This window comes from Salvelinus fontinalis, chromosome 9 (genome assembly GCF_029448725.1).
Source record: "Salvelinus fontinalis isolate EN_2023a chromosome 9, ASM2944872v1, whole genome shotgun sequence".
In the NCBI taxonomy this organism is placed as follows: Eukaryota; Metazoa; Chordata; class Actinopteri; order Salmoniformes; family Salmonidae; genus Salvelinus; species Salvelinus fontinalis.
The window spans coordinates 3,296,302-3,310,777 of NC_074673.1; the positions used below are offsets into that span (position 1 = coordinate 3,296,302).

Below are 14,476 nucleotides of genomic sequence, written 5' to 3' on the forward strand. Positions count from 1 at the left end.
GCAACTTCCAGAGCGAGTTTACTGTGAACACTGAGGCTGTACCCGCTTTCAGTTACAGTTTTAAGTGGAGGCGACTGTGGCTATTTGATGGCTATTTGATTATAATGTAGGCCTACCAGAGTGGCCCACCATCAAAAACAATGGGGAAAATGTATCCCATAACATTTGAACATGGAAACAGCTGTTCTATCATTCAGCCTACAGTAGCAGCCAATGTGTAGTGTTCAATACATTCTATGAAACTATTTTTTTTTTTTAACATGCAGGGCTTAAACATTAACCTGTTTATCAACTTGTCCTTCAGACAAGGTGACTGAAAATGTGTTTGATGAAATAAACCACTTTACAAAATAAAATTGATTATTATTATTATTATTCTCATACCATTATTACAGATAATCAGACAAATTATGCTACTCTCTGCCTATTGGCTACTTAGCTTATTCAAGCCCGGCTCAAAATACAACACTGCCCCTTTAAGAAAAGGAATAATTTCTTTACCTTACTTGCGTATAAAAAAAAAAGATGTCTAGAAATGTACATGTTTTGTGCTCTTGTGAGAAGCAAATCACTCCCCTATTGCTGACTATAAAGTATCTATAACTGGGCTAATAACTCGACCTAGCAAAGAATATGAACAAAATCTGCACACGTGGCTACATGCAGCTTTCGCTTCGATCTCAAAACAAGCACAGGTACTCATGACCGCTCATGCTGTAAACACAGTCCAGTTCAAAGTAAAATGGCACAGATCCATATATGGCAATGGTGTATTTGCATATAGGCCTACTCCAGCTCTTATTGGTTATGCCGCACCGGTCTGTGTAGAGTAAGGGCTGAGTCATGCGGCAGTCTCAGGGCTACTGCGCGCCAGCACGCAGATTAGATGGAACATTGCTTATGAGTCCCTGAGGCAAATGTGCTCCTTGTGAGGAGAGGGACCGAATTTCATGGCTTTGGGTCAAACAGGGTGACGGGCATGACCTTTCGGTCAGCATTTTCAATCTCTTGTTATAGCGCCACCATCTGGCCAATCAGTGGAATTTTGTAAAATTCTGGATCTTTATGGCAAGATGCATCATTCAGCCAAGTTGTCAAAATTGGCCACGTGCTGTCAGAGATATTGTGTGACTTACATAAGCAGCAGTGGTAATAACCATATGGTAGCAACCTTAGGGTGTTATAACCAGCGGTGGTAATAACCATGTGGAAACAGCCTCAGGGTGTTATAACCAGTGGTGGTAATAACCATGTGGAAACAGCCTCAGGGTGTTATAACCAGCGGTGGTAATAACCATGTGGAAACAGCCTCAGGGTGTTATAACCATAGCGGTGGTAATAACCATGTGGAAACAGCCTCAGGGTGTTATAACCAGCGGTGGTAATAACCATGTGGAAACAGCCTCAGGGTGTTATAACCAGCGGTGGTAATAACCATGTGGAAACAACCTCAGGGTGTTATAACCAGTGGTGGTAATAACCATGTAGACGGTACATACAAAGAGGTGGAAGACAGGAAAGAGATTAAAGGGAAATAGTGTTAAGTGAATAATACGATGTCCTATTTTCCCATCTGTCTGATTGTCTCTCTGTCTCTCTCTGTTAGGGAAGGCACTATGAATGACAAGAATGGTCCATGTATATATGAACTATTCCTTCTCATAAGAAACGGTTTGAATATTCAGATGTTGAACTTGACACTGCTCTTCCCAAGTCCTTCATGTCAGCCCTAGGGATGGAAAGGAGAAACAATTTCCCCAGGAAACACCGGGGTTTAAGCCTATAGATAGCCTCAGGCTGGACCAACCGGGGTTGCAGTGGGAAAGCACCAGAGACTCGTGTGATATCAACGGAAGACCATGTCCTGTGATTAGTGAGGTCCGGTGATTTCATTTGTGACGTCACCAGAAGAGTGTGGTCCTGCGATTGTGATGCCACCGGACGAGACCGTCGTGCGATTGTGATGTCACCGGACGAGACCGTCTTGCGATTGTGACGTCACCGGAAAAGCCTGTTCCAAAAGGAGAGGAATGTGGTGGAGTTGAAGGCACCGATGAAGATGAGTAGCAGCAGATAGAGACTCATCATGATGGCAAAGTGATGTCTGACCAACCACGACCTGCCCCGGGAATGTCTGGAAACACATCACAAAAATCACATTACAATCACGTCACACAAGTTATATCTAAAAAGGTCTAAAATCACAACAGAAGTCAAATGATCCTATCTGAGAAAATCTGACACAGTGACAGAACTGTCATCCTGTTGAAATGTTTATCAGTTCTACTAATGTACTGGCAACTCACCACAACACCAATAGAGGGCAGCAAAGATAATACAACTATCACCATACTGTTAACAGCAGAAGCCTTCACAGGTCCGTTCCCAAATGGACCTGGGGCTTTCCCATACGGATCCCATATGCATTACATTTATTATTTGACCCTGCTGGACATCTATGAACATTTGAACATCTTGGCCATGTTCTGTTATAATCTGCACCCGGCACAGCCAGAAGAGGACTGGCCACCCCTCAGAGCCTGGTTCCTCTCCAGGTTTCTTCCTAAGTTCTGGCCTTTCTAGGGAGTTTTTCCTAGCCACCGTGCTTCTACATCTGCATTGCTTGCTGTTTGGGTTTTTAGGCTGGGTTTGTGTATCGCACTTTGTGACATCTGCTTGATTGATTGATTTTTTAAATATAGAAACCCGTTCCAAATGGACCCGAGGACCTAGTTGGATCCATACCCGGTCCGAGTTAGGGAAGCTACAGCCGTCTTCTCTGAGAGTCCACTAGCAGGTACTAACCTGGACAGGTGTCTTCTCTGAGTCCACTAGCAGGTACTAACCTGGACAGGTGTCTTCTCTGAGAGTATACTAGCAGGTACTTGACTCTGAGAAGCTGATTGTTGGTGACCACAAAGTACTTCTGAGGGACCTCTCCTCCTTCACTGTTCCTGGCTCTGGAGCGCTGACGGTCAATGGTCTCCGAGTCTGAAACAGTTTCAGGGAAAATATTACTGACATTTACAGGACTTTGAGAGGCAGCCATAGTTGACATGATATTGTTGCAGGGTCCACTCATTTGTTATGAAGTCGATGTTGTGCAAGAGGCAAACTCCAAGAGAACTGACATGGGTAGGAGGGGCTAAAGGAGACTCAGGGTAGGAGGGGCTAAAGGAGACTCAGGGTAGGAGGGGGCTAGAGGAGACTCAGGGTAGGAGGGGGCTAAAGGAGACTCAGGGTAGGAGGGGGCTAGAGGAGACTCAGGGTAGGAGGGGGCTAGAGGAGACTCAGGGTAGGAGGGGCTAGAGGAGACTCAGGGTAGGAGGGGCTAGAGGAGACTCAGGGTAGGAGGGGCTAGAGGAGACTCAGGGTAGGAGGGGCTAGAGGAGACTCAGGGTAGGAGGGGCTAGAGGAGACTCAGGGTAGGAGGGGCTAGAGGAGACTCAGAGTAGGAGGGGCTAGAGGAGACTCAGGGTAGGAGGGGCTAGAGGAGACTCAGGGTAGGAGGGGCTAGAGGAGACTCAGGGTAGGAGGGGCTAGAGGAGACTCAGGGTAGGAGGGGCTAGAGGAGACTCAGGGTAGGAGGGGCTAGAGGAGACTCAGGGTAGGAGGGGCTAGAGGAGACTCAGGGTAGGAGGGGCTAGAGGAGACTCAGGGTAGGAGGGGCTAGAGGAGACTCAGGGTAGGAGGGGCTAGAGGAGACTCAGGGTAGGAGGGGCTAGAGGAGACTCAGGGTAGGAGGGGCTAGAGGAGACTCAGGGTAGGAGGGGCTAGAGGAGACTCAGGGTAGGAGGGGCTAGAGGAGACTCAGGGTAGGAGGGGCTAGAGGAGACTCAGGGTAGGAGGGGCTAGAGGAGACTCAGGGTAGGAGGGGCTAGAGGAGACTCAGGGTAGGAGGGGCTAGAGGAGACTCAGGGTAGGAGGGGCTAGAGGAGACTCAGGGTAGGAGGGGCTAGAGGAGACTCAGGGTAGGAGGGGCTAGTGGAGACTCAGGGTAGGAGGGGCTAGAGGAGACTCAGGGTAGGAGGGGCTAGAGGAGACTCAGGGTAGGAGGGGCTAGAGGAGACTCAGGGTAGGAGGGGCTAGAGGAGACTCAGGGTAGGAGGGGCTAGAGGAGACTCAGGGTAGGAGGGGCTAGAGGAGACTCAGGGTAGGAGGGGCTAGAGGAGACTCAGGGTAGGAGGGGCTAGAGGAGACTCAGGGTAGGAGGGGCTAGAGGAGACTCAGGGTAGGAGGGGCTAGAGGAGACTCAGGGTAGGAGGGGCTAGAGGAGACTCAGGGTAGGAGGGGCTAGAGGAGACTCAGGGTAGGAGGGGCTAGAGGAGACTCAGGGTAGGAGGGGCTAGAGGAGACTCAGGGTAGGAGGGGCTAGAGGAGACTCAGGGTAGGAGGGGCTAGAGGAGACTCAGGGTAGGAGGGGCTAGAGGAGACTCAGGGTAGGAGGGGCTAAAGAAGACTCAGGGTGCCTAAGTAAATAAAGAGTGTTGTGTAAACGTTCTGGACAAAGCTCTGACCTTTCCTCTTCACCTGACACTTAACGTCTGGGTGGTCGATGACCTCACACACGGCGACACAGCTTAGCAACGGTCCCAGGAGACTGTCACGCCAACCGTTGCCATGGGGACTGTAGAGGACCGCCATGCTGAGGTCACTGGTGAGGTAGGTGCCCTCTCCGAACAACGACGTCTGTCGAGAACCCCCCCCCCCCAAAAAAACAAGTCTGTCAGAAATGCAACTCCATCAATGCAAGTCCATTCCTTTAGTGTAGCTAATACTGGCTTTTGTCTTAACATAACAATTATCTGTGAAAATATTCATCAACCAACCAGAACAATCATCAATCTGAAAATATATACACAAGCTGGGCTACTGGGAACCCAAAGAAATATAAGGATCATCACCATCATCATCACAGGACTGGTGAAACTGCCATCTTACTGTCACATCACTGACCTTGTTGAGGTGGCAGTGTAGTCCATTGTGGATGATAGAATGGAAGTTCTCCAGTCGGCTGCCGTGGAATGCATAGAAGAGGTCGCGTCCCGCCCGTGTCTTCTCAAACTTAGCGTTCATCTGGTCGCAGTACTCCAGCTCAAACAGGAAGTCTGGAACAGGCGTGGAGATCCCCTCACTCTCAGTCAGGTTACACAGCTTGGCATACTATTGGAGGGCAGAGAAGAGGGCAGTGGAGAGGACGTTTGTCAAGTGGAGTGTGTATCCTGCACACTTCTATTCTTTTGAGATATTATTGCCTTTACCTCGTCTTTCTGTAGTGTTTTCACAGCGAAGCTCTTGGAGGAGAGAACCCAGTGTGTGAGGGCCAGATGATGGTCAGCTTCACCAGGCCTCAGTCTCACCAGCTCCCTCACACCAGGCAAACTGCTGACATCTGACAGCTAAAATGAACACAAGAGCAGTGTCATGTTCATTAGGCACCAAACAGAAGAAAACTCTGAAAAATATCAGTGTTTTCTGTCCAGTCCGATTCCTCACCAGCTCATCAAACTCCTTGGTGTCTCTGTCTCTGATGTATCTGGGGGGATAGGGTCTGAGCACTGAGTCCCTTTTGTAGTTCTGAGCAGCTGCCACAAACAGGCTGCATCTCAGATCAGCGGCTACTGGGTCCCTGTGAAGACAGGAACACACCAGCTCTCTGACTGCATCCGGTGGGAGTGGTGGCTGCATTCCCAACACTGTAGACACAGGAAATAAGAGACATGTGTTTCAGGTCTTAGGCGTGGAACACAACATCATAGACAGATAATAATATACGTGAATAAACAGGTTATTGAGCCAATGTCCTTTAAAATGTTCCACAGTTTACGAGGATGATGTAAATTGTCATTAAGGGCGTCTATGTAATGTTGGGATTTGGCCTTATCCATTTTGTATCTTGCCTGGATTCTACAGGCAAGATATATTTTTGTCCTTCTGAATTTGTCCAGGTAGTGATCCCTTTTCTTTATGAGGTCTAAGATCTCAGAAGTGATCTATTTCCCTGACAGCTGTTTGATTCGAATTTGTTTCATCGGAGTCAGAGAGTCGAGTGCAGACAAACAGATCTTTAACTAGGCAACTCAGTGTGTTTCAGGTCTTAGGCGCCAACATCATAGACAGATAATAATATACCTGAATAAACAGGTTATTGATTGTGAGAACAGTGCTACTTACTGTGTGAAACCATTCAAAATGTGTCTGTATCCTTCGAATCAGAATTGATTCAGAATATGATTATTGACCTAGTTGTCTTGTTAACTTAATATAATAAAGTATTTGGTGGTAAAGGTTGAGTGCAAATAGCATTATAACTTGCTCGCCAGCCACAGGCTATAGTTAGTTAGCTAGTGATGTTTACATAGTTGTGCCCACATACGTCAACAAAAGCTGTTAGTTCATTACGACAATGTTAAACAATCAATACGCTTCGTTTGAAGAGACAACATTTTACTTTACAAACGTAGCTTAGGCTTTACCTTAAAAACCCTTGGGTCAGTCAAAAACTCAATAACAAAGAGTTAAGATGAAAGAGTTAGCTAGCTAACGTTAGCTAACTAGATGAAGCTAGGTAGCTAGCTGGATAGCTAACGTTAGCTTAGCATAAGTTAATTAGCATATCCGACGGATAGCAAAGAAAATCTGTCTAACAAACAACACCAAACTATATGTATATACTTGTCAACTAGTAATAACTATACTTTCCACGAAATATAAAACACGGAGTACTAGAAAAACATACCTGACTGAGACACAAGAAGCCAAGCTAACTAGGTTGTGACCAGACGTCACATAGATACTTTTGAGGAGATGGGAAACTCCATTGGAATCGTTTTAACGCCCGCTGTACGTTGTCAATGTGTCACGCGGTGGATTCTGGGTAACCTCCGAAAATAAATTATCTCCTTCAAGGAGTCAATTGGGCGCTAGCACCAAAACCCAATATTAGCACGAATTACGTGAACCAGAAGCTAAACATTACAACAACATAAAATCTAACATTTAAGATAAGTAACTTGTCCTCTAATATCTTTTGACTTTGAAATCGTCACATAACGTACTTCCGAATAAAATAGGCAGGTTTCGCGACTCATAGCCTGACTTTTAGAATGGATTGCATGACGATAAGCTTAGCAAACGCCTGACGCAACATGACAACGTAAACGCGATTGATCGACAGCCTGCTGGGCGGAGCGTTATATGTTTTTACATTTAATTTCCGCTGGAATTCGTATCTCCTGCTTTTCTATTATCTCTGGCTGTACTACTAGTCAGAACCAGTGGCAGTAGCTAACCGATTCCAATAGTGTGTAACTCCAGCCCACAATTGGAGGCGTTTCTGCACTCTTTTGAATGTGGGTCAAAAGGGAAATAAAAGTATTATCTGAGTTTTTTCACTCCCGCCTGCCGAACACCTGCCCTCACAGTGGTTAACATACCTGCGGGGAAACAGTGCACGACAGGGGGGATAAGGACACTTTACCGGTCGCCCCCGCAAGCACAGCAGACAGGAGGCTGGGGCGACACCATGTGATAACTACCTAGCTAGCGACATCGCTTGTTAGACTGTGTCTCCCCCACCTCCTGCCTGTTGTATACGGGAGAAAAACGTGCACGACAGGAGAGTGCCAAGGAACTCTGCAGGGACCCTTTATATAGCCCCGCTATTGTTATTTACTGCTACTCTTTAATTATTTGTTATTCTTATCTCGTAATTTTTTTTTGGTATTTTCTTAAAACTGCATTGTTGGTTAAGGGCTTTTAAGTAAGCATTTTACTGTAAGGTCTACAACTGTTGTATTTGGCGCATGTGACAAAACATTTGATTTGATGGTGTCTGACGGAGTTCACATAAATCCAACTAGTTGTATTTTATGAAGAAAATAATAATAATTAGGAGTTTGTTCCTTTACATGGTGTGATGGCTGATACTTTGGTCTATCAAAATATATATTTCACTTTGGTTAAGACAAATATTTGGGGATAAAAAGTTGATTGTTTTTCAAGAATCCCTGAGCTTTAAAACAGCAACATTGTCTTTCAATCTCATGGCAAAATGTGTGTAAAACAGCATGAAATTAGCTATTAAACTACATTTTTCTCTTCTCTGCCCTATGGCAAAAAAAGCACACAAAAAAATTATGTATTTTTATTTCGGGTTGGGGGAGTGTAAATACCAATGGAAATACCAATGGAAAAGTACCCTAAAACAAAGTGCAAGGCAGCATAGGCACTAGGCTCCGAGGATAGCCCAGTTTACTGTTTACTGTTGAGTCTGAGGCACAGTCCCTAGCTGTAGACTACCTCAGTGGTAAGGCAGAGTGGCATCTATCAGATCTGTAGGGGTTAATGACAAGGATTTACTGAACTGCAAATGGGTAGGTAAGCTCGAGTTGAGTGGTTAATCACGCAGAGGTGGTATTTTAGCTTTGACAGTTGGAACAGTCCCACGGTGTATTTTACAGGAAATGTGTCTCTGTTTTTGCAGGGGCTGTTTCTTGAGATAGAGAGAGATTGTTGATATTGATATATATGATTGTTGATATTATCCATTTCCATATTGAAATCATTCCATTTCCAAAGTGTTATTTGGCAATATGTACATTGTTACATCATGACAATAAAGTAATTGAAATATAATTGAGAGGGAGAGAATATCATTGTCAGTTTATTGTGTCATCTGCTCAGAGGTACAGATCTTTATGGTGGAATTGAGGCCCGCAATTCTGGGCCATTCCTGCATCTGCAGGCACCCCTCTTTATATTTATATTGGTACATTTTTAAGCTAGGACTCCGGTACACAGACGGGAAGCGGGGGCGCTCCAGTACGCAGCCACTGTCTATTGGTGTCCTGGCTAGCTAGTTACCTGTGTTGCTTCTTGTCAGCGGTTGGCATCCAACGTGTTATGGTCAGTGATGCGAATTTAGCAATTTTGTTGCTAGATTTAGCAACTTTTCAGACTAGCCTTTTTCCAAACAGCACCTAGTGTTAGGGTTGCGTCAATTCAATCTGGTATAAGGATAAGTATGACAATGAGTCACCAATTGTATGCTATGTATTTTTTATTAACTAAGCAATAAATGGCAAATGCAATTTTCGTATATACGGGTTCAATGTATCATCACGCAGGATAAAACAGAGAACTGACTTGTTCCTGACAAAGATATTATAATATACTCTGACAGAAGTAGTTCCTGCTTCCGAGCCGGCCTGTCACAGAGTAGAGACTGGGCGTGGTTTAGACTCACCCAGCCTATCGCCGGCGCTCAGGCTAGTCCTAGCCTCTTTGCGCTCTTTGGTGTCCCGGCGCTGTTGCTGTGTAGATTACGCTCCCTCACCCCAGAGACTGAGGTCAGACAGCTCTGCAACATTGTCTGAGCTATTTGCACCTGCATTCAAAAGCACACTGTTCTCGCTCAAGGCTAACCACAGCTTCCCAGCACACTTATCTGGGGCTAATTGTTACTTCCAGCACACACACACAGACACCCAGGCGCCCAGGTCAACAGTTGCTAATATTCAATCACATGTGATATAGTATTGGGTTATAGTGCATAACTCAGAACCTCACAATCCCCCTTTTTACACCCCTGTGGGGTGTAACCACACCATCCGATATACTAGGTTGCTGATGAACCCAGGAACTTTAAACCTTTATTTTGTGAATACATGAAGTGATGCACGTCCCTTTGTTGATTAACATATATATAAACTGGAGTTTTTGATTCCCCCTTTTGACACCCACAAGGGTGTCACTCATTATCCTTTATTTCAGCGGTCCCAACATAGTAATATGTTAATAGCATTTCATGAAAATAATAAAAAGTTTATTATTAATTAATTTATTCTTTTTATTATTATTTTATTTTTAATCAACAAAGAAAAAATCAACAAATGATATACACTAAGTTGCATTTCGACTCCTCCTTTTGACACCCTTTTAGGGTGTCACACTCAGAATACAAAGATTAAAAGAAACCCACCTTTATTGCATAAAGAATAAGAACAATCTAGTCCACCCTGCTACACCTTTCATGTACTAGTTTGGCTACCTCCCACCCAGGAAATTTAAACCTTGACATAAGGTAGGACAACATACAGGGTAAAAGATTACAAGGATATATTGTGAAACAAAAAGCAATGAATTAAACTAAAAATAAGCTATTTTTATTTTTATTCTTTTATAGCAAACCATGGATCATCCTCTGTCAAGGCAGTCTCAGCATCCCCCCCGGGAGCAAGCAGTGGCATCATAACTGCAGCGTGCGCAACATCTGTAAAAGATTTCCTCAAACAGGGGATAATACATGCAGCACAGCACATTAACATAAGAAATACAACTATTAGGGTCAGAAATCCAGTAACAATCAATGCAGTGTACTCACCAAACCAGCCACCCAGCCAGGAGAACAGCCCCCCCTCCTCCACACCGGCAAGACCCTTCATCTCCACAGATAACTTTTCCAACCCGCTCAGAGCTTTTGAAATGCTCCCATCAGGACTGGTATTGTTAGGGATAAATGTACAACATTGTTCTCCAAACATTGTACAAACACCTCCCTGGTTGGCCAGAATCATGTCTAGTGCTAGCCTATTTTGTCTAGCGGTTCGAGAGGTGGCATCCAATTGTTCAGCCATCCCCGTAAGTGTGGTGTGGGTGTAGTTAACAAATCGTTGTTGATTATAGTAGATATAATTGATCCAGGCAGTTTGCTTAGCATCAACAGTAGCTGGGCCAATAATGGGCAATAAATGCCACAGGCCATCATTCCTGTTTAATGCCTGGAATTCGTGGGGGACCCCTATTGGGACCCCAACAGGTTGGTGTGGATGTTATCTGTACCCTCGGACCAAGGAGGGTACAGTAACATCTTGTTGCTTCCTCTTTTCCTCTCTTAGTATCTTTCTTTTGTTCCTTGTCCATTCTATCCAGAGTGAGTTGCATCACTCTCAGTTCCTCCTGGTCTCGTCGTGCATTCGACTGCATCACTCTCAGTTCCTCCTTGTCTTGTCGTGCCTTCGACTGCATTATTCTCAGTTCCTCCTTGTCTTGTCGTGCCTTCGACGGCACTTCATCCCAGAGAATCTTCTTCTGCTCTCTCGCATGCTTGTGTCAGGCTGTCTTCTGTCCACACCTGACCCTGGCTCTGTATGCTGTCTTTGTCCATTTCCATGCTACGTACACTGTTCACACTTCCTTCTCCTTCAACACTTACATGTACACTGCTCAAAAAAATAAAGGGAACACTTAAACAACACAATGTAACTCCAAGTCAATCACACTTCTGTGAAATCAAACTGTCCACTTAGGAAGCAACACTGATTGACAATAAATTTCACATGCTGTTGTGCAAATGGAATAGACAAAAGGTGGAAATTATAGGCAATTAGCAAGACACCCCAATAAAGGAGTGGTTCTGCAGGTGGTGACCACAGACCACTTCTCAGTTCCTATGCTTCCTGGCTGATGTTTTGGTCACTTTTGAATGCTGGCGGTGCTTTCACTCTAGTGGTAGCATGAGACGGAGTCTACAACCCACACAAGTGGCTCAGGTAGTGCAGCTCATCCAGGATGGCACATCAATGCGAGCTGTGGCAAGAAGGTTTGCTGTGTCTGTCAGCGGAGTGTCCAGAGCATGGAGGCACTACCAGGAGACAGGCCAGTACATCAGGAGACGTGAAGGAGGCCATAGGAGGGCAACAACCCAGCAGCAGGACCGCTACCTCCGCCTTTGTGCAAGGAGGAGCACTGCCAGAGCCCTGCAAAATGACCTCCAGCAGGCCACAAATGTGCATGTGTCTGCTCAAACGGTCAGAAACAGACTCCATGATATAGTACTGGGTTATAGTGCATAACTCAGAACCTCACACTAGCAACAAATTTAGCTACTTTTAAAAATGTATTTGTAACTTTTAGCAACTTTTGAAAAGTGACTCAAATGCTAAAATGCACGCATTTTCCCGCAAAATGATACAGAAAACGATTTTCTCTGTCACACACTCAGTCACAACACACGTGCCTGGCTGCAGAAGTGCATTGTGAGTGACGTCAGCAGCAGGTGCTCAGCTCGTGCACAGGCAGCAGCAGGCCAACAGCAATTTCAGCAAATTATTGTTGGCTGACTGCAGCAGCTGTAGTACGGGTTCGACAAGCCAAACCCAATGAATATAGTTGGTCACGAATGTTTGATCTTGAACAGAACTTACAACATCAATCAACATGTCTCAATCAAAATTGTACAGAAAAGAGTGGAAGTCTGTACCTGAACAAATGTCAAATCATATTTTTTGCCGAGATGGCCAGTCAATTTGAGTAACGTTATTATGTATTCTACGTAATGACGCAGTTATACGGTATCACGCAATGACATCACAACGTCATTTAGCAACAAATTAACCTGCCTCTAGCAACTTACCCTGAAAATTAGTTGGCAACACTGGTTATGGTGCCTTACCTCCAATGCAATCCCTCGTCCACTTACCCTCACCTGTAGACAGTGGTTGCGTTTCAAACTCATCCAAGACACACCCTCGCCTTATGCCCTTGGGGGGAATCCTGGCGGCCATATTTGTTGTCGATCCAAATGATTAGCCAAGCAAGGGAAGTTTGCAACGTAAGCCCCTCAGCCCTCGTTTTTAATGGAGTTTGCGAGTGTGTATTTACTACATCACTTCCTCACAGCTTTGATAAATCAAATCACATTTATTTATATAGCCCTTCTTACATCAGCTGATATATCAAAGTGCTGTACAGAAACCCAGCCTAAAACCCCAAACAGCAAGCAATGCAGGTGTAGAAGCACGGTGGCTAGGAAAAACTCCCTAGAAAGGCCAAAACTTAGGAAGAAATCAGTGGAACCAGGCTATGAGGGGTGGCCAAGATGTTCGAATGTTCATAAATGACCAGCATGGTCAAATAATAGTAATCACAGTGAACAGGTCAGGGTTCCATAGCCGCAGGCAGAACAGTTGAAACTGGAGCAGCAGCACGGCCAGGTGGACTGGGGACAACAAGGAGTCATCATGCCAGGTAGTCCTGAGGCATGGTCCTAGGGCTCAGGTCCTCCGAGAGAGAGAAAGAGAGATTTAGAGAGAGCATACTTAAATTCACACAGGACACCGGATAAGACAGGAGAAATACTCCAGATATAACAGACTGGCCCTAGCCCCCCGACACATAAACTACTGCAGCATAAATACTGGAGGCTGAGACAGGAGGGGTCAGGAGACACTGTGGCCCCATCCGATGATACCCCCGGACAGGGCCAAACAGCCAGGATATAACCTCACCCACTTTGCCAAAGCACAGCCCCCACACCACTAGAGGGACATCTTCAACCTCCAACTTACCATTCTGAGACAAGGCCGAGTATAGCCCACAAAGATCTCCGCCCCGGCGATCTCCACCCGCCAACCCACGGCGATCTCCGCCCGCCAACCCAGACAGGAAGACCACGTCAGTGACTCAACCCACTCAAGTGACGCACCCCTCCTAGGGACGGCATGGATGAGCACCAGTAAGCCAGTGACTCAGCCCCTGTAATAGGGTTAGAGGCAGAGAATCCCAGTGGAGAGAGGGGAACCGGCCAGGCAGAGACAGCAAGGGCGGTTCGTTGCTCCAGTGTCTTTCCTTTCACCTTCACACTCCTGGGCCAGACTACACTCAATCATAGGACCTACTGAAGAGATGAGTCTTCAATTTTATTTTATTTTACCTTTATTTAACCAGGTAGGCAAGTTGAGAATAAGTTCTCATTTACAATTGCGACCTGGCCAAGATAAAGCAAAGCAAAGATAGGTAGGAGCAAGCCCATGTAATGCTTTGTAGGTTAGCAGTAAAACCTTGAAATCAGCCCTTGCCTTAACAGGAAGCCAGTGTAGAGAGGCTAGCACTGGAGTAATATGATAAAAAATGTTGGTTCTAGTCAGGATTCTAGCAGCCGTATTTAGCACTAACTGAAGTTGTTTATTTAGTGCTTTATCCGGGTAGCCGGAAAGTAGAGCATTGCAGTAGTCTAACCTAGAAGTAACAAAAGCATGGATTAATTTTTCAGCATCATTTTTGGACAGAAAATGTCTGATTTTTGCAATGTTACGTAAATGGAAAAAAGCTGTCCTTGAAACAGTCTTGATATGTTCGTCAAAAGAGAGATCAGGGTCCAGAGTAATGCCGAGGTCCTTCAGTTTTATTTGAGACGACTGTACAACCATCAAGATTAATTGTCAGATTCAACAGAAGATCTCTTTGTTTCTTGGGACCTAAAACAAGCATCTCTGTTTTGTCCGAGTTTAAAAGTAGAAAGTTTGCAGCCATCCACTTCCTTATGTCTGAAACACAAACTGATATCTTTCCGACAGATAAGATCTAAACCAGGCCAGCACTTGTCCGTGTAGACCAATTTGGGTTTCCAATCTCTCCAAAAGAATGTGGTGATCGATGGTATCAAAAGCAGCACGAAGGTCTAGGAGCACGATGA

At 45.3% G+C, this 14,476-nt stretch overlaps 1 protein-coding gene across 1 annotated transcript; it reads right to left on the reverse strand.

The window, feature by feature from the left end:
* Positions 1-351: 351 nt before the first annotated feature.
* LOC129861898 (protein mono-ADP-ribosyltransferase PARP16-like) lies at positions 352-7,095 on the reverse strand. The gene is made up of 7 exons (XM_055933078.1): positions 6,740-7,095; positions 5,497-5,696; positions 5,262-5,399; positions 4,957-5,163; positions 4,518-4,689; positions 2,847-2,991; positions 352-2,134 (listed from the first exon to the last, which is right to left on the reverse strand). The coding sequence occupies exons 2-7, from the start codon at positions 5,686-5,688 to the stop codon at positions 1,999-2,001; spliced, it is 990 nt and encodes a 329-aa protein (XP_055789053.1). The 5' UTR covers positions 5,689-5,696; positions 6,740-7,095; the 3' UTR covers positions 352-1,998.
* Positions 7,096-14,476: the final 7,381 nt, after the last annotated feature.